This window comes from Entelurus aequoreus, linkage group LG16 (genome assembly GCF_033978785.1).
Source record: "Entelurus aequoreus isolate RoL-2023_Sb linkage group LG16, RoL_Eaeq_v1.1, whole genome shotgun sequence".
In the NCBI taxonomy this organism is placed as follows: Eukaryota; Metazoa; Chordata; class Actinopteri; order Syngnathiformes; family Syngnathidae; genus Entelurus; species Entelurus aequoreus.
This window is the reverse complement of record NC_084746.1, coordinates 29968537-29995462: the sequence shown is the minus strand read 5'-3', so window position 1 is coordinate 29995462 and position 26926 is coordinate 29968537. Positions and strand designations below refer to the sequence as shown.

General features: G+C 37.7%; 3 protein-coding genes across 5 annotated transcripts in view; 1 reads left to right on the top strand and 2 right to left on the bottom strand.

Annotated features, from left to right (window-relative positions):
- The window catches only part of LOC133630822 (bcl-2-related ovarian killer protein homolog B-like), a 19639-nt gene extending 14494 nt beyond the window's left edge, over nucleotides 1-5145 (top strand). For all 3 annotated transcript variants that reach the window (XM_062022589.1, XM_062022588.1, XM_062022587.1), the window contains 2 exons: nucleotides 3313-3476; nucleotides 4380-5145. In XM_062022589.1, coding sequence (XP_061878573.1) covers nucleotides 3313-3476; nucleotides 4380-4505 — 290 coding nt within the window. In that variant the 3' untranslated portion in view covers nucleotides 4506-5145. The remainder of the gene's footprint in view (nucleotides 1-3312; nucleotides 3477-4379) is intronic.
- A 728-nt stretch (nucleotides 5146-5873) lies between these two features.
- thap4 (THAP domain containing 4) lies at nucleotides 5874-13774 on the bottom strand. The gene is made up of 5 exons (XM_062022586.1): nucleotides 13602-13774; nucleotides 10315-10468; nucleotides 10101-10210; nucleotides 6343-6446; nucleotides 5874-6276 (listed from the first exon to the last, which is right to left on the bottom strand). The coding sequence occupies exons 1-5, from the start codon at nucleotides 13624-13626 to the stop codon at nucleotides 6160-6162; spliced, it is 510 nt and encodes a 169-aa protein (XP_061878570.1). The 5' UTR covers nucleotides 13627-13774; the 3' UTR covers nucleotides 5874-6159.
- Nucleotides 13775-13834: 60 nt separating this feature from the next.
- On the bottom strand, nucleotides 13835-25940 carry agxtb (alanine--glyoxylate and serine--pyruvate aminotransferase b). Its single transcript, XM_062022585.1, has 11 exons — nucleotides 25601-25940; nucleotides 25229-25421; nucleotides 25096-25160; nucleotides 24940-25040; nucleotides 24790-24860; nucleotides 24635-24719; nucleotides 24458-24556; nucleotides 22651-22720; nucleotides 14518-14613; nucleotides 14251-14379; nucleotides 13835-14097 (listed from the first exon to the last, which is right to left on the bottom strand). The coding sequence occupies exons 1-11, from the start codon at nucleotides 25889-25891 to the stop codon at nucleotides 13990-13992; spliced, it is 1308 nt and encodes a 435-aa protein (XP_061878569.1). The 5' UTR covers nucleotides 25892-25940; the 3' UTR covers nucleotides 13835-13989.
- Between the last annotated feature and the right edge of the window lie 986 nt (nucleotides 25941-26926).

Below are 26926 nucleotides of genomic sequence, written 5' to 3'. Positions count from 1 at the left end.
ACCAAGACAGCCCCACAGCATCCAGAGCCTTAAGGAACTCCGGGCGGATCTCATCCACCCCCGGGGCCTTGCCACCGAGGAGCTTTTTAACTACCTCAGCAACCTCAGCCCCTGAAATAGGAGAGCCCACCACAGATTCCCCAGGCACTGCTTCCTCATAGGAAGACGTGTCGGTGGGATTGAGGAGGTCTTCGAAGTATTCCCTCCACCGATCCACAACATCCGCAGTCGAAGTCAGCAGAACACCATCCGCACCATACACGGTGTTGACAGTGCACTGCTTCCCCTTCCTGAGGTGGCGGATGGTGGTCCAGAATCGCTTCGAAGCCGTCCGGAAGTCATTTTCCATGGCCTCGCCGAACTCCTCCCATGTCCGAGTTTTTGCCTCCGCGACCGCTGAAGCCGCACACCGCTTGGCCTGTCCGAGCCAAAATATATATATATATATATATATATATATATATATATATATATATATATATATATATTTATTTATTTATTTATATATATATATATATATATATATATATATATATATATATATATATATATATATATATATATATATATATATATATATATATATACTGTGTGTTTGTGTATGTATGTATATATATATACGGTGAGGTTCATGGCTGGTGAGGCACTGACTTCATCACAGTCAGATTTACAAACATATGAACCCCAAAGAGTATCTTATTCACCATTTGATTGGCAGCAGTTAACGGGTTATGTTTAAAAGCTCATACCAGCATTCTTCCCTGCTTGGCACTCAGTATCAAGGGTTGGAATTGGGGGTTAAATCACCAAAAATTAATTTTCATGACTATTTACATTGTAGATTGTCACTGAAGGCATCGAAACTATGAATGAACACATGTGGAGTTATGTACTTAACAAAAAAAGGTTAAATAACTGAAAACATGTTTTAGATTCTAGTTTCTTCAAAATAGCCACCCTTTGCTCTGATTACTGCTTTGCACACTCGCTCATCGAGCTTTGCTCGATGAGCTTCACAGGTGTCATAGTTTTGATGCCTTCAGTGACAATCTACAATGTAAATAGTCATGAAAACAAAGAAAACGCATTGAAATGAGAAGGTGTCCAAACTTTTGGCCTGTACTGTGTGTGTGTATGTATGTATGTGTGTGTGTGTGTGTGTGTGTGTGTGTGTGTGTGTGTGTGTGTGTGTGTGTATGTGTATATATATATATATATATATATATATATATATATATATATATATATATATATATATATATATATATATATATATATATATATATATATATATATATACTCATGTGATTAATCACAAAAAAGGATCACATTAACCACAATTTATTTTGACTGTATAAGCTTTTTTACCGTAATCGCTATACGGTCAGTGATCAGATCAATGCATACGTCAGTAGAAACATTAAAGAGAATACTCCGACCGGTGTGCTCGCTGGCAAAATTCACTCCAAACTACAGCCTAAAATAACTTTAAAAGGAAACTGTTACCCAATTTTGTGCAACTCAATGACATGCTTTAAGTAAAATGTTTAAAAACGTTCCTGGATGACATTCTGACAATAAAATTACAAATATTGGGGTCTTGAGTCAATTTTATTGAAACAAAAATGAAGAATGCACACACACATACATACATACACATGTCCTCTCACTAATGCCCCTTTGGTTTTCCCTCATTGACACATTACTTGGCTGCTCTATTTATCTCCTTTCCGCCATGCTTCTCCTCCAGTTATCCTTGACAATCTCCTCTCTATTTTTGGTCGGCTTCCCCGTAAAGGGAGGAGGACATGACAAGCTCTGACAGCTTCCACGGACACTTATCTCATTTAAGCTCGCCTCGGGCTCAGCTTCTCCTGTTTATAGACTCCGTCGGACCTGATGATGCAAGCCTTGAAGGAGGTCAATGCCATTAATCCCACTGGGTCTATCATGGCTGCATGGATAGAATTGTGAACTGAAATTTGAATATATTGTATTATATTCTATATGTTTTGTTGTCTCAATGATTAGCAGCAGCGCATGCACTTTTTGCGTGGGATGAAAAGAGCACAGCTTCCTCCCCCCATTCTCAGCAAATACTACAGAGGCACTATAGAGTACTGACCAACTGCATCTCTGTCTGGACTGGAGCCTGCAGTGCCTCAGACTGGAAGTCTCTCCAGAGAATGGTGAGGACGGCGGAGAAGATCATCAGGACTCCTCTTCTTCCTATCCAGGAGATCGCAAAAAGCCGCTGCCTGACCAGGGCTCAGAAAATCTGCAGAGACTCCCCCCACCCCCACCAAGGACTGTTTTTACTGCTGGACTGTAGAAAGAGGTTCCACAGCCTCCTTAGCAGAACCTCCAGGTTCTGTAACAGCTTCTTCCCTCAGGCCGTAAGACTCTTGAACGCATCATAATAATCCCCTCAATTCCCCCCAAAAATTGATTAACTGCCTGGAATATAAAGACAATATAACATACATCCATAAACGTGGATGCATATGCAAAAGTGCAATATATTTATCTGTACAGTAATGTATTTATTTATATCTGCACCTTATTGCTTTTTTATCCTGCACTACCATGAGCTTATGTAACGAAATATCGTTCTTATCTGTACTGTAAAGTTCAAATTTGATTGACATTAAAAAGTAAGTCTAAGTCTAAGACCCACAAACACTGGCTGAGTAACAACAATATGAACGCTGCATGGACATTTCTCTGCCAGTTTCTGCATCCCACAGGGATTCTTCTTTTGTGTTTCTGCACCTGCGGTTCCCACTCAAGGTTGCAACATTGTTTGTCAACGCTGTCTGCTCTCATTTTCTCGCACATTTGACCCTCTGAAGTTCTGTGTACCTACACTCTGTCCTCCCCCTGTCTAGACCTGCTGTGTGTGTGTGTGTGCGTGTGCGCGTGTGTGGTACACAGAAAATCAATTTCCACACTTCTATTAGACCCGAACATCTTATATGTAATAGAAATGTGTATGGTGTGTGTTCATTAAATATGTTTTCTAAAATATGTTCTTCACAGAAAATGAGCCAAAGCCAGTGAGTCTCAGTTTGAAAAATTAATTAATTGTATAATTTTTCTTTTAATAAAAATCGAAAACGGGTCCCACAGACCCGAACACCACACAAGGGTTAATTAATGAACATTTTTGTACCATGTTTTTTTTAAATGTTTTTTGTGTCTTTTTTGTTAAACTTTGTAGTTGGCATCACTCTGAAAGATGTTTTAAAGATTTGGTTACCTACAGTAAGTGACACATATGTGACACCTTTGATGTCTGTGTTGCTGCTGCAGGTATAACGTGGGGCAAAGTGGTCTCCATGTACGCAGTGGCCGGAGCCCTGGCGGTGGAATGTGTCAGACAGGGCCACGCAACCACAGTTCACGTCATCATTGACAGTCTGGGCCAGTTCGTCCGCAAGTACCTCGCTCATTGGCTGAAGAGACGAGGAGGCTGGGTGACTGGTTCTTGTTGTCTTGTGTCTTCTTTGCTCTTTCTTACTGCTGCAATGCGGCGTGGCAACATTTTAAGGCCCTTGGCGTACGTTTGACTTTTTTATGCATCAGCACTATTTGTTGTAGTTAGGCGTGGAGCTGAATGAAGGCCAGAATTTTTGTACTTGGAAAAAAAATAATCTTTCAAAATGTAGTTTAATGTTAAATTTTTAAAAATACAGCGTATTCAAAATACAAATAAGTGCACACATTTTTAGTACTATTATGATTCACTCTGGTAATTATATTTGAATAAGTTATTTATTTTAATTTTTTAACTTACCCCACGTTAAATTTAGGCCACAAGTTTGAGTCTAAAAAATAAATAAATAAAGATTTAAATCTGAAAAAGAATGATCTGAAACTGAACAATTTATAAAATAAAGAATGAATCATAATTATATTCAACCTAAGGAAGACTTCTATAAACAAGTTATCGATGCTTTTGTTCAGAAGGAGCGGCGCATGGACTTCATTTATAAGTAAAGGTAAAACCATAATAACGTTTTTTTTTATTAAATGTGCTTTTTTGTGTGCTACAGTTTGTATGTGTAAAGTTAAAGTTAAATTTACTTATGAATTTTTCCAAAATTCAACATCAAAACCTGATTTTTCAGTTGTAAAGTTCATTTATTCCAAGAACAAAAATGGCAGTTGGACCATTAATATGACAATAAGATATATGCAACCAGAAAACATGTTTCTTTTTTTAGGTCAGCTCTGGCAACTTATGATTAAGTAATCATAAATTGTGGTGGACTTTTTTTCACCATTTGAATTTGTTATTTGGGAATACATTACAGTCTCTTGGAAGTACATGTTGAACTGTCCCAAATCCTAATTGTGTGTTTACGTGTCTGCTGCAGGAAGACATGACAAAATGTGTGGTGAAGAAGCACCTCAGCTCAGAACACCATTGGCTCTCCTCAGCCCTGGAGTCTCTGCGCTACTTCCTGACCATGATGTACGTTTACATCATGAAGGACCAGTGACTCATGCATCGCCTCCTGGAATTGTTATCGTTTTGACACCACATGCCAATAATATAAGAGATCCGGCCCGGGTGATATCTGACTTTTTGCTGAGTGGCTGTCGACAAATGTGTCGCCAGCATCATTTGGCTCCTGTCGCATGACTTTATCCAAAGGGTAGTCGCTGCAGGAGCTGACAAGTTGTAAGGTGATGGAACAAGTGTTTTTTTGTACATTACTACTTGCAAATGTTTATTGATGAAGTCCTGTGGTGGAAAATAAGTATTTCACTGAGGGCTTTACACCTCAGCATGCTGTGATATTCTATACTGCTTGGCTTTAATACATCAAAATGTCACCAAGAAATGCTGGGTGGGTCTTTCAGGGCCCCGTTTTTTGGGTGCCAAAGCAAGAGGATTTGTGTGTGTGTAATATAATAGTGTTTTTCTTCACTTTTAAATCTGTAAATAGATTATTTATGATTAAATTTTTTCAACAATTAGACCATTGCAGTATATTAAAAACAGCCACAAGAGAATCTCTTCAGAATGTTTGTGTGATATGCTTCTTTTTGGTGTGTGCTCTTTTTAACTGTGTTAATTTGTGTGTGAATGTTATTTTCTGCAATAAATCACAAATATTTTTGGAATGATCTCATTAAAACCTCATATTAAACTAATGGAAATTAGATTATTATATGTATGTGTGTGTGTATGTATATATATATATATACATATGTGTGTTAATATATGTATATATATATATATATATATATATATATATACATATATATATATATATATATATATATATATGTGTGTGTGTATGTATATATAAAATGTGTGTATATATATATACATATATATAAGTATTGATATTTCTATATACACATTTATTCAGATTCAGAAGTAGTTTATTAATCCCAGAGGGGAAATGACATTTTCAGCACAACCCCATTGAAGATCAGACAAACATTACAGGGACACAGAAAAAGGATGGCTGACGGGTCTGCCAACTTCCGATGCCCCTTACAAAAAAAAGGCGAGAAACAAGTAAATATTGGGTAGGGGGAGAGTAAAAAAATATTCAGTCAAAGGCTGGACTCCAGGGAGGGGGTCCTGACTGAGGCCAAGAGGGAAAAAAACTCATAGCCATAGCACACATAGACCAGTTACATAGAATCAACAAAACTTGCAACAGAGGGGAGGGAGTGGGCGCTACGGAGGCTGGCTGCTGCTGTATAAGCGCTACCCAGCCATATATATGTATATAGTATATTGTGTTGAACAAATTAAGCCAATTGTTGGAGGTGGTGGAATTAATACAAAAATATGTTAAATCAGATGTTTTGATGGATCAGATCTAATTTGCTTACAGAAGTCTACCATGTCATTTTTAAAAAACATACATTTATTGAAACATATACACCAACAAAATTACAGCGCTGCTTTACATTAGACATTTAAATGGAATTTAACAAATTCATCAGTGGCTTCTGAGCTTTACAGTAAGCATGCACATAAATCTCCAATCACACTGAGCAGTTTAAAGATTATTATGACAAAACGAGTAAAAATTAAGAAATTTTTCGTTGTAATCTGATCCCTATTTAGCAACAAGAGTCATGGGTGTCTATTGTAATGCGTCAATGAGCTGACCGCCATTCCATTTTGCCTCAAGACACCCGGGCGTACGTGATGTGCAAGTGTTCAATCAGTGGCTGGTTGTCTGTTGCCATGGAAACTCTCTGTTCTAGTCTCCCGTCTGACTTGAGCTGAAACACTCTTGAAATCTGAAAGAAACGATGAGATTTTTTGTGTGTCCGCCACGCAGACGAGTCCAATTTGAGACAAAATACCTCCTGTACATGCGGCTCCTTGGCGAAAGAGATTCTGGCGACAGAGTGGCTACGCAGGTTCAGCTGCTGGCCTGTCAGCTCACCCTCTTCAATCTCTACCAGACCTGTATTGACAAAAAACATTGTACATTTGAGTCACCTTATGCAGGATGTACAAAACCCAAAACCAGTGAAGTTGGCACATTGTGTAAATGGTAAATAAAAACAGAATACAATGATTTGCAAATCATTTTCAACCCATATTCAATTGAATAGACTGCAAAGACAAGATACTTAACGTTCAAACTGAAAAACTTTATTTTTTGCAAATATTAGCTCATTTGGAATTTGATGCCAGCAACATGTTTCAAAAAAGCTAGCACAAGTGGCAAAAAAGACTGAGAAAGTTGAGTAATGCTCATCAAACACTTATTTGGAACATCACACAGGTGAACAGGCTAATTGGGAACAGGTGGGTGCCATGATTGGGTATAAAAGCAGCTTCCATGAAATGCTCAGTCATTCACCAACAAGGATGGGGCGAGGGTCACCACTTTGTGAACAAATGCGTGAGAAAATTGTCGAACACTTTAAGAACAACATTTCTCAATTGCAATTGCAAGGAATTTAGGGATTTCACCATTTACGGTCCGTAATATCATCAAAAGGTTCAGAGAATCTGGAGAAATCACTCCACCCAAGCGATGATATTACGGACCTTCGATCCCTCAGGCAGTACTGCATCAAAAAGGATATTAAGTTAAAGTTAAAGTACCAATGATTGTCACACACACACTAGGTGTGGTGAAATTTGTCCTCTGCATTTGACCCATCCCCTTGATCACCCCCTGGGAGGTGAGGGGAGCAGTGGGCAGCAGCGTAGCCGCGCCCGGGAATCATTTTTGGTGATTTAACCCCCAATTCCAACCCTTGATGCTGAGTGCCAAGCAGGGAGGCAATGGGTCCCATTTTTATAGTCTTTGGTATGACCCGGCCGGGGTTTGAACTCACAACCTACCGATCTCAGGGCGGACACTCTAACCACTAGGCCACTGAGTAGGTCACCACAAGGGCTCAGGAACACTTCAGAAAACCACTGTCAGTAACTACAGTTGGTCGCTACATCTGTAAGTGCAAGTAAAAACTCTACTATAAAGTGAAAGCCATTTATCAACAACACCCAGAAACGCCGCTGGCTTCGCTGGGCCCGAGCTCATCTAAGATGGACTGATGCAAAGTGGAAAAGTGTTCTGTGCTCTGAGGAGTCCACATTTCAAACTGTTTTTGGAAAATGTGGACGTCGTGTCCTCCAGAGCAAAGAGGAAAAGAACCATCCGGATTGTTATAGGCGTAAAGTTCAAAAGCCAGCATCTGTGATGGTATGGGGATGCATTAGTGGCCAAGGCATGGGTAACTTACACATCTGTGAAGGCGCCATTGATGCTGAAAGGTACATCCAGGTTTTGGAGCAACATATGTTGTCGGATATCCAAGCAACGTTATCATGAACGCCCCTGCTTATTTCATCAAGAAAATGCCAAGCCACGTGTTACAACAGCGTGGCTTCGTAGTTAAAGAGTGCGGGTACTAGACTGACCTGCTTGTAGTCCAGACCTGTCTCCTATTGAAAATGTGTGGTGCATTATGAAGCCTAAAATACCACAATGGAGACCCCGGACTGTTGAACAACTTAAGCTGTACATCAAGCAAGAATGGGAAATAATTCCACCTGAAAAGCTTCAAAAATGGGTCTCCTTAGTTCCCAAACGTTTACTGAGTGTTGTTAAAAGAAAAGGCCATGTAACACAGTGGTAAAAATTCCGCTGTGCCAACTTTTTTGCAATGTGTTGCTTCCATAGAATTCTAAGTTAATAATTATTTGCAAAAAAAAAAAGTAGTTTCTCAGTTCGAACATTAAACATCTTGTCTTTGCAGTCTATTCAATTGAATATAAATTGAAAAGGATTTGCAAATCATTGTATTCTGTTTTTATTTACAAATTACACAACATGCCAACTTCACTGGTTTAGGGTTATGTAAGTTTTCTATATGTTTACACAAATGTTCACAATATGGATCAATATTGGGGCAGATCTCTTAATTAACCAACAAAAGTTTGGGGAAGGCTTTTTACAGTATGTTCCCAGTGGCCTATCAAGCACCATAACGACATGATTGGACAAGTTTGGTGTCTAAAAACAGTATGTATACATTGTATGTAATGCATTTAAACTAATTCATATATCATTGCAATAGTTTCTAAACATATTTGCGTTTGTTTGTGATCTATTGTTAGACCCAGCAACTTGTCTATACCTTGGAACATGGTTGCACTATGGTGCATCATTTAATTATCCTTACACTAAGTGTTCTGATATCATTAAATAATAGATTGATTTAAAGAAGGCATTTGACACTATAGATCATCAAATTCTCATTTCTAAATGATATACTTATGGAGTTAGAGGAGTTGCACTGGACTGGTAAGCCAGCTATTTACAACAACGACAGCAATATGTTGAGATCGATGATTATAGGTCAGAATGTAGGAATATTGAATGTGGAATTCCACAAGGTTCGATTTTAGGACCCAAACTTTTTATTTTATACATAAATGATATTTGTGAGGTTTCGAAAATTTTACAGTACGTATTATTCGCAGACGATACAAATTTATATTGTTCAGGAGATGACTTGAAAATCTTAGCCGATAATATTGAAGAGGAAATGGTTAAACTAAAATTGTGGTTGATGTAAATAAATTCTCTTTAAACTTGGAAAAGACTACATTTATGGTATTCAGTAATAAAAGAAAGATAGAAGTTAGTTTATCCATAAACAATGTGAAAATTGAGAAGGTGTCTGAAATCAGATTTCTTGGGGTCATCTTAGATGAAAAGTTGACATGGAAAGCTCATATATTGCATGTGAAAAATAAGGTATCTAAAAGCTTATTGATTTTGAACAAGGTTAAATACAGTTTCCCATACAACACAATGAGAATGTTATATTGCTCAATTATTCTACCTTATTTCAATTATTGTGCAGAAATATGGGGAAATACATATCACTGCAACATAATGCCTTTATTTCTTTCACAGAAAAGAGCAATTTGTATCATTTTTACAGTAGGATATAGAGACCACACAAATCCACTCTTCATTGGGTCAGGATTGTTAAAACTAAAAGACATTGTAGAATTGCATACTCTATTAGTGATGTTCAAAGCTAGAAATAAAGTTCTTCCGAAGGACTTACAAAAGTTATTTGTGTTCACGTCTGAAGATGAGAACCACAGAAGGCCGTATGATTTTAAACATCCAAGAGTGCGAACAAATTTGAAGCAAATGTGCTTGTCTGTTGCTGGTGTGAAAGCATGGAATTCTCTAGACAAAGACTTAAAAAGTTGCAAGAATATCTTTGAATTTAAAAAGAGTTACAAAAAGAGACAACTGGAATTATATCAAACTGATTTTTGATTTTAATTGGACGTGTCATTTTGAAAATGCTTAAACGAAAATTTTAAGTATTTTAGAGTTCGGGTGTTGGTGGAGGGAACAGTGATAAAGTCATCTAAAATAATTTGTGTTAAAAAGGGGGCAGATAAATATAACAATAGTATTCTTCCATCTGCTCCTTTCTGATCATGGAAATGTATAAGAAACAAAAAACAATGAAAGTGTCAACTGTATATGGCTTGTATATATGCATTTTCATGAAAGGAATAAAAAGAAATGATGATGATGAAATGATGAAATCAAAAGTTGATTAGTCAGTACCTGAGTTCTGTGCCACAATAAAAGCCACTTTGTTGGTCCCCGGCTGCATTCTTATGAAGCCACACTCTCTGTGCAGTGGCTTTTTGGAGTCTGCATGGAAGGCATTGAACCTGCCAGAGAGGAAGGAGTCAGCTGCTAACACAATGCTATAACAGTTGGTCATTTTTCTTAGATTTTTGTAAAGATGAATATTTACATGCATATATTTACCTACATGAAATTGATGACTGGCTGTCCAACATGGCTGAAATCAAGCATCTCTGAGTAGCGGAAGGGTTTGATGGTGGGAAAGCATCCCTCTCCTGGTTCATCAGACTGCCAGGTACCCATTAGCCAGTCGAGAGGCAGGATGGCTGGGTTCATCTCCACTAAATACAAATCACAATAGGATAGTTCATTATAAGGATTAACATACACCACTACAGCTAAATTGTCATTAAAGGCCTCAATCACAGCTACAAAAAATAAAGGTGTGGAATAACGAAACATATTAGGACGGGGGTCAGCAACCCGTGGCTCTAGAGCCACATCCGGCTCTTTAGTTGTGCCCTGGTGCCTTCATGGAGCTTTTTTACAAATGCATGGAAATGGAAAAAAAAGATCTGTTTTTTGTTGTAATATGGTTTCTGTAGGAGGGCAAACATGACACAAACCTTCCTAATTGTTACAAAGCCAACTGTTTAATATGTTTGTATTTATGCTTCACTGATGAGAGTATTTGGCGAGCGCCGTTTTGTCCTACTAATTTCAGCGGCCCTTGAACCCACCGTTGGGTGGACTGTGACTGACCAGTTTGTCAACAAGTATAACTTTCTCCGACACTGTCACAGAAAGAAGTGTTTTATGCCACTCCTTCTTTGTCACATTTTGTCCACCAAACGTTTTATACTGTGTGTGAATGCACAAAAGTGAGCTTTGTTGATGTTATTGACTTGTTGGAGTGCTAATCAGGCATATTTGGTCACTGCATGACTGCAAGCTAATCGATGCTAACATGCTATTTAGGCTAGCTGTATGTACATATTGCATCATTATGCCCTGATTGTATGTATGTTTGAGCTAATTTAATTTCCTTTACTTATGCCCTCTGTGTATTTAATTTATATTTGCATGTCTCATGACACATACATATGTAATATTGGCTGCATTTCTGATAGTTGTTTGTGAGCCATGTTGTTCCAGACCACAGCAAACTTTACCCAGCTTGCAAAGATTGTAATAAATCCATTAGAAGAAAATGTTTCCTTTAACTTGGACACACACATCTATACCTTTGGCCATTCTAAGACAGTCATTTCCAGGAGTTATCTCAACTTCTGAAAAGTTTTACACATGTTTTCCAATGTTGTAAAAATGTGTAGAATAAATGTTATATTTCAACATTTCTGTCAATGAATATTTGCGTCAGCCTGCGACACGTAGTCATTTTGATACTAGGCTAATACAACTAATTAGCTACTTACATCATGTGTTGTCTTCATTATAACACTTATATAATACTTTTAAAGTAATTTTGATAGTAGGCTAATATAGCTAATATAGACACTTACATCATGTGTTGCCATCATTATAACACTTATATAAGTCTTTTAATTTTTTTGCGGCTCCAGACCGATTACTTTTTTGTATTTGTGGTCCAATATGGCTCTTTCAACATTTTGGGTTGCCGACCCCTGTATTAGGATGAATAGTATAGATATGACAAAAAAAAAAAAAGTGTGATTTTTGCCCATATGGTTTTGGTCACGATGAGCATGAGTTGAGGAAATGTAAGCCATTTTCAAAATTATTTAATACAAATGCTAAGTTCCTAATATTTAACACGTCTAAATAATTTGTCGGAATTTAGAAAAGCCTCCCTCACACAAGAGCAAAATGTGTAAAAAAAAAAAAAAAAAAAAAAAAAGTCTTGCAGTGAAGCAAGTGGCCGTAATACTCCTTTTTACCAGAAGGTGGTGGCGGCGCACAATCTTCTCATTTCCGGTCCAGAGAAGAAAAAGGTTAGCCGTTGCACTCATAGACATCTTATAAGTAGACGCAGCATTGGCTGCTGTGACACGAGAAATTTGGCCGCCATCTTGAAGTGGTGATGAGGAGCCGGCGAGCAGCCTAAACCGACAGTTGACAGGTAGAAAACAAAGATGTCGGGCTGGTGTTCAGCGTTTTCCTGCTCAAATGAGCGGACTGTTGAAAATAGGAATCGGGGGATTACTTTTCACAAGTAAGATTTAACATTAACGCACTATTGGTTGTATTTTGTGAAAATAATATTACCACAGAGTTGAGAAGGAGCAAAGATCTTCAATAGTACTGAAATCGTAGCCGCTAGCAAACAAGAGTATGACCATATTAGAATTGCTTGTCAATGAAATTAATTACATTTTAAAATGTCATACTTGAATAACATAAAGTTGAAATAAATTATGAAGATAAAGATTGTAAGACAGAATTTGGTTTTATTCTGAATCCAGTGAAACAGATTGGTGGTTTTAGCTGATATAAAGACTTTCAGGTGTTTATATATGTTTATATTTAAGTATTTGGCAGACACTTTTATCCAAAGCGACATACATAAAAAATACATATAAAACAATCACTGTAAACATGATCATTTAAGGGAAGAATGTAATACAAAATATCAATACAAAGTGTCCAGACAGAATAAACTCTCTGCTGCTGTAGCAACAGAGATACAGTCTATAGGTCCCTAATATAGATATGTAATGTATTCATACATTGTTTATGTAGGATATATGCATGTATTTATAACCTAATCATATTGTTTCTTCAATTTAAAAATAGCTGACCGTTTTTTCCCCCTTCTCTGGGATTTTGATCTCGAACGTCTGGTCTGAGATAGGCTCCAGCGCCCCCCGCGACCCCGAAGGGAATAAGCGGTAGAAAATGGATGGATGGATGGATGTTAAGCAAACTATGAATAATTTAACACGCCAAAACATGTGTACTTTATCATAGCTACACGTATGATGAAAAAACCGCGTGAAAACCAGTGGTATTCAGTGAGGTAAGATGAATTAAATGCGCTGACAGTTCATTGCTCCTGCCAAATGAATTGCACTGATTGGAGCGGATCACCACTCCAAGATGGCGGCCCCGCGTCTCGTCAGCGCCAGTAGGCAGTAGCGCTCGATGCTGCGTCTACTTATAAGATGTCTATGGTAGCACTGCACTGACTGGACCGGCTTAGTCGAGGTGACTCTTGTGATATTTAACCGTAGGCGTCACCATTTTCTCCTCTAAAATTACACCGAAGACTTGCCTGCTGACTTTTAAAGAAACTCCCAAATAAGTCGGAACTGTGAAATAACAAATGGGTCAGGTGGACGGTACTTTAAATTCTTACATTGTTTATCGAGCTTCAGTGTAAGACCCAGAAACACAGCAACATAGTTTAGCTGTTTGTTTATTCTCTTAAAATGGAGATGAAGTCACGCTTCACCTTTTTACACATTATGATTGATAAGTTTAAGATCATCCTACCTGAATGCATTACAGGACACGACATTATTCAAATCGACTGCAGCCACAGACAAGCTAAACACACAATTATTCTACTGCGCATTTCCCTTGACGTCACGTGTCAGGGGATTCTGGGAAATGTAGTTTTGATACACTATGTGGAAAGGAGCTGTATGTTGTTGATTTTTTCTGAATAGTCTGTTTTACTTTACCACACAATAAGGCGGACAATTGATAAAACAATCCACATTTATTGACATCTATCACTGCATTCAACATAGACCATGTGGTGTCTACTTGTCAATTTAAAAAATACAAACAGTCTATGTTTTGCAATGCATTTGCAATCAAAATACAAATTATGCATTATCATCGTCAATCTTTCCCTTTGTCTGGGAATTTGCAGCATTTAAGCCTTGCTTTTTTTACAGTTTTTGAGCGCGTCTGCCAAGGCGTACAGTGCCATGTCAGCATTTGCCTTCTCACAGTTGTACCCCATCAGTCCGATCCGCATCACCTAATGGAAAGTAGCATGTGTCAGTACGGTGCCTGGAAGTGGTTTAATAGTGACTCAGAATATGACTATGTCATTTGAGAGAATCTTACAATGCAACACTAACTTATGTGTGCTGTTTCTTCACTACACAGGACTGAAAGGCTGAATACCCACCATGCCAATAGAGGGGCCCAAACCTCCAGTCATCTCCATCTGGTGGTTCTTCATGATGTATGTTAGCAGCTCCCTCCAGTTGTAGCCGTCAGGAATGGCGATGGTGGTCACTGAGGGAAGCCTCAGCTCCTGCAGAGCATTGCACCAAATCAGCACTGACAATGATGAAGCACGAGGTAATAAACAATACAATAATACATTTTCATTCATTCATTTTCATCCTGTTATTCATTCAATGCATGTTATTTGCTTGTCCATTTGCCTCACCCTATCGGGGATGAAAAGTTTGAGGCCCAAGTCTTCAAGTCCTTTGTACAGGTAGGATGCCACCTCCTTGTGTTTCCTCCAAGACTCCTCCAGCCCCTAGACGGCGACAAACATCAGTGTTCTTCAGCTCACTCTCAATAGACTAAATATACAAAGTAAAGTAATATTATTAAATCTTGTTGTGAGGTGAATGATATACAGTACAGGCCAAAAGTTTGGACACACCTTCACATTCAATGCGTTTTCTTGATTTTCAGATTGTCACTGAAGGCATCAAAACTATGAATGAACACATGTGGAGTTATGTACTTAACAAAAAAAAGTGAAATAACTGAAAACATGTTTTGTATTCTAGTTTCTTCAAAATAGCCACCCTTAGCTCTGATTACTTTTTCGCACACTCTTGGTATTCTCTCGTTGAGTTACAAGAGGCAGTCACCTGAAATGGTTTTCACTTTACAGGTGTGCTTAAAGCTCATCGAGAGAAGGCCGAGAGTGTGCAGAGCAGTAAACAGAGCAAAGGGTGGCTATTTTGAAGAAACTAGAATACAAAACATGTTTTCAGTTATTTCACCGTTTTTTGTTAAGTAACTCCACATGTGTTCATTCATAGTTTTGATGCCTTCAGTGACAATCTACAATGTAAATAGTCATGAAAAGAAAGAAAACGCATTGAATGAGGAGAAGGTGTGTCCAAACTTTAGGCCTGTACTGTACAAAAGAGACCAATGGTATAAAAAGGTGCAATTTTAACATATGTTTAAAAATACAATCTAACATATTGGCAAAACTATGCCTCAAAAGTTGCACAAGAGCGTTCATGTGTCACGTCTTATTGCAAGATTTTAGTTTTGGGGTGCGCATTTCTAGAAAGCTAAGGACCTGTACTTCTCCCTTCACTATTTTAAATTATTTTGTATATTCCTGAGAATCTGTGTCATCTGCAGTGCATTTATTTTGTTACAGTTACTACATTTTGGGGGGGAAAGTAGCCCTGTCTGTCTAGTAACAGACACATTTATAATAACATTCAATATTTACGTATATGCTCATTTTAAGCATACGCGGCGCATTAATTTCAAAAAGGCGTCACAACGTTCGCTTTTTTTCCCCAACATCATCACTGATTATTATTCACTGCAGACTTCATGAGAGCCAACACACATAATAAAACATCACTTACTGTGCTAGGTCTGCTTTTATTAGGATGCTAGACGGAAAAAAATATTGCTATAATCATGTTTAGATGAATAATTGAGTTTGAGTTTGAGTTTGAGTTTATTTCGAACATGCAAGCATACAACATGATACATCACAATTTCCAGTTTCTTTTCAACATGTTCGAAAAGGAGTAGGAAGAAGCAGAGCTTATTTAATCCTACCCCTTTTCTTTACATAACAGTTGCAAAACTTTTTGTTCACTTCCTGTTCACAATTTTTTCACAATAAACTCCATAAGTAATCACAATAAAAATAAATAAATAAATAATAGTAAGAATTTAATAATAATATTTGGTGAAGTAAGTCATATTTCATATGATGAGATAAGTAAGATTACTTTAAGAATGAATGAATGGATGGATGAAATAAATTGAGAATGTTTGTCATGGTTCTTCTTCTTTGTACTTTGTAAACACTTTAAGTTTGAAGAGTTTCTTGAAGTGTATCATATTAGTACATTGTTTGATTGCTTTGCTTAATCCATTCCATAATTTAATTCCACATACTGATATACTGAAGGTCTTAAGTGTTGTACGTGCAAACAAATGTTTTAAATTACGTTTTTCTCTAAGATTATATTTCTCCTCTTTTTTTGAGAAGAATTGTTGTATATTCTTGGGTAGCAGGTTATAGTTTGCTTTGTGCATAATTTTAGCTGTTTGCAAATTCACTATGTCATGGAATTTCAGTATTTTTGATTCAATAAATAAAGGGTTTGTATGTTCTCTATATCCAACATTATGTATTATTCTAACTGATCTTTTTTGTAACACCGTTAATGAATGAAGTGTACTTTTGTAATTATTTCCCCATATTTCTACACAGTAGCTCAGATATGTTAACACTAGTGAGCAGTAGAGAGTATGAAGGGATTTTTGGTCTAGAACATGTTTTGCTTTATTCATTATTGACGTGTTTCTTGCAACTTTATGTTGTATATTTTTTACGTGAGATTTCCAGTTCAATTTATCATCAATCATTATACCTAGAAATTTGGTTTCGTTTACTCTTTCAATTTCTATTCCGTCTATTTGTATTTGTGTTTGACTTTCTCTTCTACTGTTACCAAATAGCATTATTTTAGTTTTACTAAGATTCAACGATAGTCTGTTTTTGTCAAACCATCTTTTTAATTTGTTAATTTCTTCTGTTATTATTTGTATTATCTCCTGTGTGTTCTCTCCTGAACAAAACGCTGTTGTATCATCCGCAAATAATACTAACTTTAAATCTTTTGTAACTTTACAAATGTCATTTATATAGAGATTGAATAATTTAGGTCCTAGTATTGATCCCTGAGGTACACCACAGGATATATTTAGCGTTGGAGACGTGTGTTCGCCTAGCTTCACGTATTGTTTCCTGTTCGTTAGATAACTTCTTATCCAGTTTAAGACTAACCCTCTGATGCCATATCGTTCTAGTTTTTTGATTAAAATATTGTGATTAATTGTGTCAAATGCTTTAGTTAGATCCATAAAAACCGCTGCCGCACATTTTTTACTATCTATTGCATTGGTAATTTCTTCTGTAATTTCAATTAAAGCCATTGAAGTTGAAACATTAGCTCTATATCAATATTGGTTCTCTTCGAGTATTCTATTTTTATTTATGAAACTTTCTAATCTGTTATTGAACAGTTTTTCAATGATTTTAGAAAATTGTGGAAGTAGAGAAACAGGTCTATAATTTGTAAATTGATGTTTGTCTCCAGTCTTATAAATTGGTGCAACTTTAGCTATTTTCATTTTGTTTGGAAATGTACCTGTTTGAAAGGATAGGTTACCAATATACATTAATGGTCCTGAGATCTCTTCAATAACCTTTTTTATCGTTTCCATATCAATTCCGTTACAATCAGTTGAAGTCTTAGATTTACATTTTTTCACGATTGTAACTATTTCCTCCTGTGTCACATTACTGAGGAACATGGAGTTGGGATTTCGCTCTATGGTATCATTATAGTCCTCAATTGGAACTGGGTCTGGAATCCTTTCTTCCAATTTTGGTCCAATATTTACAAAATAATTATTGAAGCTTTCAACTACTTCCTTTATGTTGTCATTTTTTTTATTTTCATCTAAGAAGTATCGAGGGTAGTCCCTCTTAGTTCCATTTTTAATAATGCTATTGAGGATGCCCCATGTTGCTCTCATATTATTTTTGTTCCTGTCCAATAATTCACTGTAATATTCTTTTCTACATGATCGTAGTATGTCTGTTAACTTGTTTTTATACTTTTTGTACTTAATTTCTGCCTCTATAGTTCTTTGTGCTATACATTTTCTATATAGTGTATTCTTCATCTTACAAGCATTTTTTAATCCTTTTGTCATCCATGGTTGATTATTCTTTCTCTGCTTGTTACTGAGTTGTATAATGACTCATAATCCTAGAAGAAAAGTGGGGTATAACCAAGTGTCTTTTTGTGTCATTCTCGCCATATCCGGGTCTAAATTGGCTGTAAAAGTCTACCAACTTGTCAGAATACCTCCTCATACTTCTACTATCCAGGTGAGAGGCATGATTTATGATCTACAATAAACGTCCACAAGCAAGGAAGCAGCTTACCACTCGATGATGTCAATATAGGCACATGAGCTCGTGATCACGGCGCCGCTATAAATAGTTTGTTTGCTTTCATGTGTCACGTCTTATTGCAAAATTTTAGTTTTGTAAGGATTTTGGGGTGCGCATTTCTAGAAAGCTAAGGACCCGTACTTCTCCCTTCTTAGTTGTTTTAAAGGCCTACTGAAAATTTTTTTTTTTATTTAAACGGGAATAGCAGATCCATTCTATGTGTCATACTTGATAATTTCGCGATATTGCCATATTTTTGCTGAAAGGATTTAGTAGAGAAAATTGACGATAAAGTTCGCAACTTTTGCTCGCTGATAAAAAAAGCCTTGCCTGTACCGGAAGTAGCGTGACGTCACAGGAGGCAATATTCCTCACAATTTTCCTTTGTTTACATTGGAGCGAGAGAGATTCGGAGCGACAAAGCGACGATTACCCCATTAATTTGAGCGAGGATGAAAGATTCGTGGATGAGGAACGTTACAGTGAAGGATTAGAGAGGCAGTGATGGACGTATCTTTTTTCGCTCTGACCGTAACTTAGGTACAAGCTGGCTCATTGGATTCCACACTCTCTCCTTTTTCTATTGTGGGTCACGGATTTGTATTTTAAACCACCTCGGATACTATATCCTCTTGAAAATGAGAGTCGAGCACGCGAAATGGACATTTAAAGTGACTTTTATCTCCACAACAATACATCGGTGACACACTTAGCTACTGAGCTAACATGATAGCATCGTTCTCAAATGAAGATAGAAACAAAATAAATAAATCCCTGACTGGAAGGATGGACAGAAGATCAACAATACTATTAAACCATGTACATGTAACTACACGGTTAAAAATTCTCAGCCTGGTAAGGCTTAACAATGCTGTTGCTAACGGCGCTAAGGCTAATTTAGCAACTTAGCAACCGGTGTTGTGCCTGAAACCTCACAGAACGATTATAAAAACATTAGCGCTCCACCTACGCCAGCAAGCCCTCATCTTCCCATCAACAGCCGTGCTCACCTGCGTTCCAGCGATCGACGGCGCGACGAAGGACTTCATCCGTGGATTTGGCGGCAAGCATTGGCTAGGCGTAGTAAGTAGTCCTTGTTGTGTTGCTGTAAGTATTGTACTTAGCCGCTAATACACCGATCGATCCCACCTACAACGTTCTTCTTTGCAGCCTCCATTGTTCATTAAACAAATTGCAAAAGATTCACCAACACAGATGTCCAGAATACTGTGGAATTTTGTCGAAGAAAACAAGAGGTTACTGTATCGGGTTCGACGGGGTCCAACCACTTCCGTGGATTCTGTGACGTCACGCGCATAAATCATATCCAAAGGAGTTTTTCAACCGGAAGTGTGGCGGGAATTTTCAAATGTCACTTTATAAGTTAAACTGGCTTTATTGGCATGTGTTTCAATGTTAAGATTTCATCATTGATGTATAAACTATCAGACTGCGTGGTCGGTAGTAGTGGCTTTCAGTAGGCCTTTAATATTTTTGTATATTCCTGAGAATCTGTGTCATCTGCAGTGGACATTTGATGGGTGTCTATTTATTTAGTCAGAGTTCCTACATTTGGGGGGAAAAGTAGCCTTGTCTCTACAACAGGAGCCATCCATCCATCCATTTTCTACCGCTTGTCCCTTTCGGGGTCGCGGGGGTTACGACAGGAGCGTTCTGCTACTTTTAAATTTGATTGATTGATTGATTGAAACTTTTACTAGCAGATTGCACACCTGTCCAAACATATATGATAAATACGTTTTTGAGCCCTCTACATTATCAGTGTAATTCGTTTTTTTTCTAAAAAGCCTGATGTATCAGATCAGATGCATGCATTAAACGTATAATCTACATGAAGACACTAATTGACTCATTAGAGGGCTGTTCAGTAATCCTGCAAGATTGCCACATCTGTTTTTTGAATAGAAACTTTGCCAAATTTTAAAGAGATAAGGTAAGAAAAACATATTTATTTTACTACTACATCAGTATGAACAGTTCATCCATCCATGCAATGTGAAATCACTTAATATTTCGTAATTTATTTTGTAGTAAAACTATTTTGAAAGTGTGTATCAAATTTGAAACAGCAGGTATGTGTAATGTAACTAAATTAGTCAATTGGCATTTTATTGCATTTCATTTATTTTAAATACCATTGAGAAAAATACAGTCTTTAGATTTTTCAAATAAACAAATATAAAGTTTACATTAAAATATATATATCTAATTTGCTGTATTATTTTGTGGTGATCACTCGGTGTGTTTTGTGATAATAAATTGTATCTTTCTGATTTTTATGAGAGGAAAAAAAATACATCATATAAAAAAATACATAATGGTGTTGACTTCATGAAATATTTCTAGATGGTAAGTAATTGCAATATCAAAGATGCTTTGAAAAAAATAAAGAACGTGAATTTAAGTGATCTGGAGCAGCTGGGGAAAGATGCTGATAACGAATATTGCTTGAAATCGAATCTGCAACGCCACGTGCAACAAAGGCATCAAAATATTGTATAGCTTGGTTTGCTTTTACGTGAATTTCTGGTAGTCCAGACAGAATTCGGTCGGTGCCTCCAATAAAAGTACCTAATTCCGTGCATGTCTCTAACGACAGCAATCTAGTGATTTCATGAATCCGCTGCAAAAATGTTAGTTAGTCTCTTCCAAGTTTCTTGCACGGAACTCTTTTGTGTCATTACCAGGCTGGATTTGGCCCATGGTTCGCCAGTTCAATAGTTCAGTTATATATATATTTGAATTTTTTTAAATTTTTGGCTTTTTATTGGTTTTTCAAATGTAATTTTTTTGTGAGGCCACCACAAATATGATGATCTTAAAGCCCTGAATTTGAACTTATCAGTACGTACTGTAGCTTCAGCACAGCAACTAAAGTAGTGCATGCAACTTAGTCCTGGCTGCTCAGTACAATATGGAAATAATAAGTGTGTTATGTAACTGGACCCACAGTGTGCCCGTGGTTAAGAAACACAGTGGATAAACAGCTTGGTTTCTAAATCAGGCGATTATTTGATTCATGGATGTCTGTCCAGGCTACTCAGACCAACAATATTGAAATATGGAGCGTTAATTAAGCTTAAATACATATTTTTTTTGTTTTTATGTCTGTGTTTATGCTTCAATGAAAGTTAAGGATGTTAAGAATCATACCAGAAACATAGTCTCAATAGTTAGTTATGGTTTCTGTTTAGAACAGGGGTCGGCAACCCAAAATGTTGAAAGAGCCATATTGAAACAAAAATACACAAAAAAAATCTGACTGGAGCCGCAAAAAATTAAAAGCCTTCTTCTATAAGTGATATAATGAAGTCAACACATGATATAAGTGTCTATATTACCTATATTAGTCTACTATCAAAATGACTATGTGTCGCAGGCTGACACAAATCTTCGTTGACAGAAATGTTGAAATGTAATATTTATTCTACCCATTTTTACAACATTGGAAAACATTAGTAAAACACAGCCTTCTCAGAGGGTGAGATAACTCCTGGAAATTACTGGCTTAGAATGGCCAAAAGTATAGATGTGTGTGTGTCCAAGTTAAAGGAAATGGCGGGCTGTTTTCTTCGAATGGATTTATAACAATCTATGCGAGCTGTGTTACGTTTGCTGTGGTCTGGAACAACATGGCTCACAAACAACTATCAGAAATGTAGCCAATATTACATACAGATAATGTATCATGAGAAATGCAGATATAAATTAAATACACAGAGGACATAGGAAATTAAATGAGCTCAAATATACCTACAAACGAGGCATAATGATGCAATATGTACATAAAGCTAGCCTAAATAGCATGTTAGCATCGATTAGCTTGCTGTCATGCACTGACCATATATGCTTGATTAGCACTCCATACAAGTCAATAACATCAACAAAGCTCACCATTGTGCATTCACGCACAGCATAAAACTTTTGGTGGACAAAATGAGACGAAGAATAAGCGGCATGAAATATGTCTTTTTGTGGCATCGTTGAAGAAAGTTATCCGTGTAAATAAACGACAGTGAGTTCAAGGACCGCCAATATTAGTAGGATAAAACGGCGCTCACCAAATTCTGTTATCAGAGAATCATGTTTAATATAAACAGTGGGATATCTAACAATTAGGGAGGTTTGTGTCATATTGTCCTCCTACAGAAACCCTATTAAAACAAAAATATATTTTTTTCTATTTTTATACATTTTTGAAAAAGCTCCAGGGAGCCACTTGGGCAGCGCTAAAGAGCCACAGGTTGCAGACCCCCGGTTTAGAATGTAAACAAAGGTTCTCCTGCATCCCGGAATAAAGTGTCCCCTTACCTTTTCAGCAAGAATCGCCAAACTCTCTCTTAAGGTGAAGAACCCAGACACTGGGCCAGTGTGGTGATACCTTCAAATACATCAAGTAGTGATCAGTGGTGTGTAAAATACAGTACAGACCAAACATTTGGACACACCTTTTCCTCATTCAATGCGTTTTCTTTATTTTCATTACTATTTAATAATAACAATAATAATGGATTAGATTTTATATCGCGCTTTTCTATTATTAGATACTCAAAGCGCTCACAGAGAAGTGGGAACCCATCATTCATTCACACCTGGTGGTGGTAAGCTACATTTGTAGCCACAGCTGCCTTGGGGTAGAGTGACGGAAGCGAGGCTGCCAGTTTGCGCCTACGGCCCCTCGGACCACCACCTATCATTCATTCATCATTCATTCACCAGTGTGAGCGGCACCGGGGGCAAGGGTGAAGTGTCCTGCCCAAGGACACAACGGCAGCGATTTGGATGTCAAGAGGCGGGGAGCGAACCTGCAACCCTCAGGTTTCTGGCACGGCCGCTCTACCCACTACGCCATACCGCCCCATTGTAGATTGTCACTGAAGGCATCAAAACTATGAATGAACACGTGGAATTATGTAGTTAACAAAAAATGGCGAAATAACTGAAAACATGTTTTATATATATCCAAATCCATTGCTATTCTTTATTAAGTAAGACACATGCTGAATAAGAAATGTCTGCATATGTTGTATTATTCTTTTAATTTTCCATATTTAACCTATTGTGTTGAAGTTTGGGGAAATGTTTAAAACAAACCAATAATAGACCCAATAATTAAACTTCAAAAAAGGGTAATTAGAATAATACACAAAGTGTGCTACTATGAACCTACCAATCCATTATTTATAAGTTCTAATGTGTTAAAATGTTCAGATATTGTGTTTTTAAAAACAATGGAAATTATGTTTCGAGCAAAGAACAACAGCCTTCCAGCTTGTATTCTTAGGTTATTTAAATTAAGAGGAGACAACTATATTTTACGGGGGGTATTGATTTTTTAAATAGGTAAAGTAAGAACGAATATAAAATACAAATGTATTTCAGTTTTAGGAGTTAAATGGTGGAACAAGCTCAGTGATGAGTTGAAGACATGTAGTTCTTTGATAAGGTTTAAGAAAGCCTTGAAAGGTGAAATAATAGAAAATTATAAAATATAGTAACAATTACATTCATCCCATTGATTTTTTGAATGTTGATGTTCCGGGTAATCTTATTTTCAATGTAAGGTATAGGATAGGCAAATATAAGCCTTGCTTCAGCCTATTCCTTTTCGGCCATTATTTGTCTTTTCTTTTTGTGTGTAAATGTGTATGATTGTTAAATATGTATAATCTGTACTGTTAAACTAAAATTGTTGATTATATGACCGTAATAAACCTATTTCATTCATATTCTATTTTCTTCAAAATAGCCATTGTTTGCTCTGATTACTTTTTTGCACACTCTTGGCATTCTCTCGATGAGCTTCAAGAGGTAGTCACCTGAAATGGTTAAAGCTCATCGAGAGAATGCCAAAAGTGTGCAAAGCAGTAATCAGAGCAAAGGGTGGCTATTTTGAAGAAACTAGAATATAAAACATGTTTTCAGTTATTTCACCTTTTTTTGTTAAGTACATAACTCCACATGTGTTCATTCATAGTTTTGATGCCTTCAGTGACAATCTACAATGTAAATAGTCATGAAAATAAAGAAAATGCATTGAATGAGGAGAAGGTGTGTCCAAACTTTTGACCTGTACTGTATGTTCCGATGATAAAAGTCAGGTTGTCATCACACTTACATTCTGGCTGGTTTACCGTCACAACCCCAGTAGTTGGACAAATGCGACATGTCAAAGAGGTAGGAGACTGGTTTCGTTTTCCTGTTAAACATTTTGTGGCTGTGCAGGTATAACACAAAAACAATTAAAAAAAAAAAAAATCCTAGTGCAGTTATTTGTTTGTGTATTTTACCTCACCATGCTTTGTCATTAAAAGAGATGGGTGCTGTGCCAGGCGGTGCGTTCAGGGCCTTCTGAGAGCCCGTGTACAGGATATCAATGTCTGCACCAGCAAAACAAGAGGCATGTCAATACTGAACTGAAGAGATACTTTGTTGACATTGTTGTCTTACTTTGCTGGTCCATGAAAATGGGCGCTGCCCCGAGTGACGCAACGGTGTCGACAAGGAAGAGGCAATCATGTCTAAAAAAAGATAAGACTATCGTTAAAAATGGAGTTGCTCAATGATTTATAACAAAATATGCAACACTAGGGGGCGCACTTTCTGCAGATGTCCCCAATGCCGTCCATGGGGTGGCATAGACCAGCCGATGACTCTCCATGTGTTAGGAAAAACAGGACCGGCTTGTGTTTCTCTATTGCCTGCAAACAAGTGTGTTCATTTCCATTCGTACATGCAACACTTCATCGGTTTTACCTGTTCAATTTCTTGATTGCTGAAATATCCACCGGGCGTTTTCACCATTCTATGTACATTTGCACCTATGGATCATACGCATATTTAGTAAGTGCATGGAGGCACCTCCGCCTCTGTGCGTAAAGCTGCATACCCATTCTTTCTGCGATTTCTGCAACTCGCTCGCCCCAGATCCCGTTAATGGCGACGAGGACACTCTCCCCGGGCTCCACGACGTTAAACACCGCACACTCCATGGCGGCGTGACCGGACCCGCTCATTGAGATTGTCATGTTGTTCTCGGTCTGGAAGGCGTACTGGATCCCCTTCTTAATGTCATTCATGATCTAACAAAAAAACACAAAACATCAACGGACTTGCTTGGTCATCATGATTGATCTCACATAAAAACATAAGTCAGATTAAATTTTGAACTTAATTAGATCTTAAAGTCAAAACCTGTGCGTAATTACGCATTGACACCTGCTTCCACTTATGCGTAAAAAGTCCCGGACAGGCGCATTACCTCATACATTTCTGGATGCAGGTGACCAATTATCGGCTTGGCCCCCGCAGCTAAAACACGCGGGGGGACGTTCGAGGGTCCTGGTCCGAACAAACGACGCAGAGGCGCCTCCAGTGGCCGCAGCATGCACGCCGGCGGCGGTATGGTGACAGAGGACATGGTGCGGTCCAGGCGCTGCAGCAGAGGTGCGCTCCTGGCGGTTAGTGGACTGTCGAGGGTGGCAGCGGCAGCAGTGGCCGCCTGCTGGACTAGAAGCCCAGCACTCCGCTTGAACAGAGTCCGCTGCATCATGGTGGTTGTCCTCGTTTCTTGCCAACAGCTGTAAGACTGAGATTGAGCCTTGCTGTGCGCGTTTTGAGTAACGATGTGAAAGCGCAATAGGTCTTTGACCTGTTGGGCAGGGGGCGGTGTGCGTCATTAGATGGAAGGGCACAAAAGTAAAACACTAGGTTAGACTCCATTCCAAATATGGGTGTTGACATAGAAATCTTTATTGCACTTTATGTGATAGACAGTACTGTAGTACATTTTTGGTACCACCTGGTTAATGGAATACAGCCAAACAATTGTTGAACTAGCGTCAGGTATTGCTCACTTGAACACAAACACAGCGCTGCAGCTGATGATTATTCTAGTACTCGAGTAAACTGTTGTTTAATTTGTTCGATTAATCTTATCAAACACACCTTATAGCCCAAATGTGTATTATAAGGAAAATGGCTGGGATAAACAAATATTTTTCTGCTTGTCATAACTTTCATTCTATTAAAAGTCCACATGCCATATGCCACATGCCATATGTGGGTATTATTATTTTTTCTTTTTAAACTAAAAAACAACAACTATCCATTCACCGCCACACAGATCAAGTTACCCGCACACCACAGCTCTCATGTGCACTCTGTTGCAGTGGCCATGCGAAAACTATGTCTGCATATTTAAAGTTCCTGTCACTCCATGTCCGGATTTGATAAATTTTTAATTATCACACTCATTAAAAAAAATAACCGAAGCAACAGCATATGAATGATTTTTTTTTTCTCCAAATTTAGTTCAATTTAATCGTTGCACCTATGTCTCAAAGCAAAGTCAAGGCCCGCGGGCCGGATGAATTATCTATGGCCCCCAGGATGATATTCGATTAGTATTAGAACCGGCCCGCAGGCCACAGGCGCCTGCTGATGTTTTGCACGCTCCAATAGTCAATCGGTGTTGGCGCTACGAATTTTCAAAATGGGGTCCCGGGGAACCGTTTTGAAAACAAATGATAAATGCATGCATTATCCTGTTATATCTCACATTCTATATTGTGTTTTGAAAAAAGGT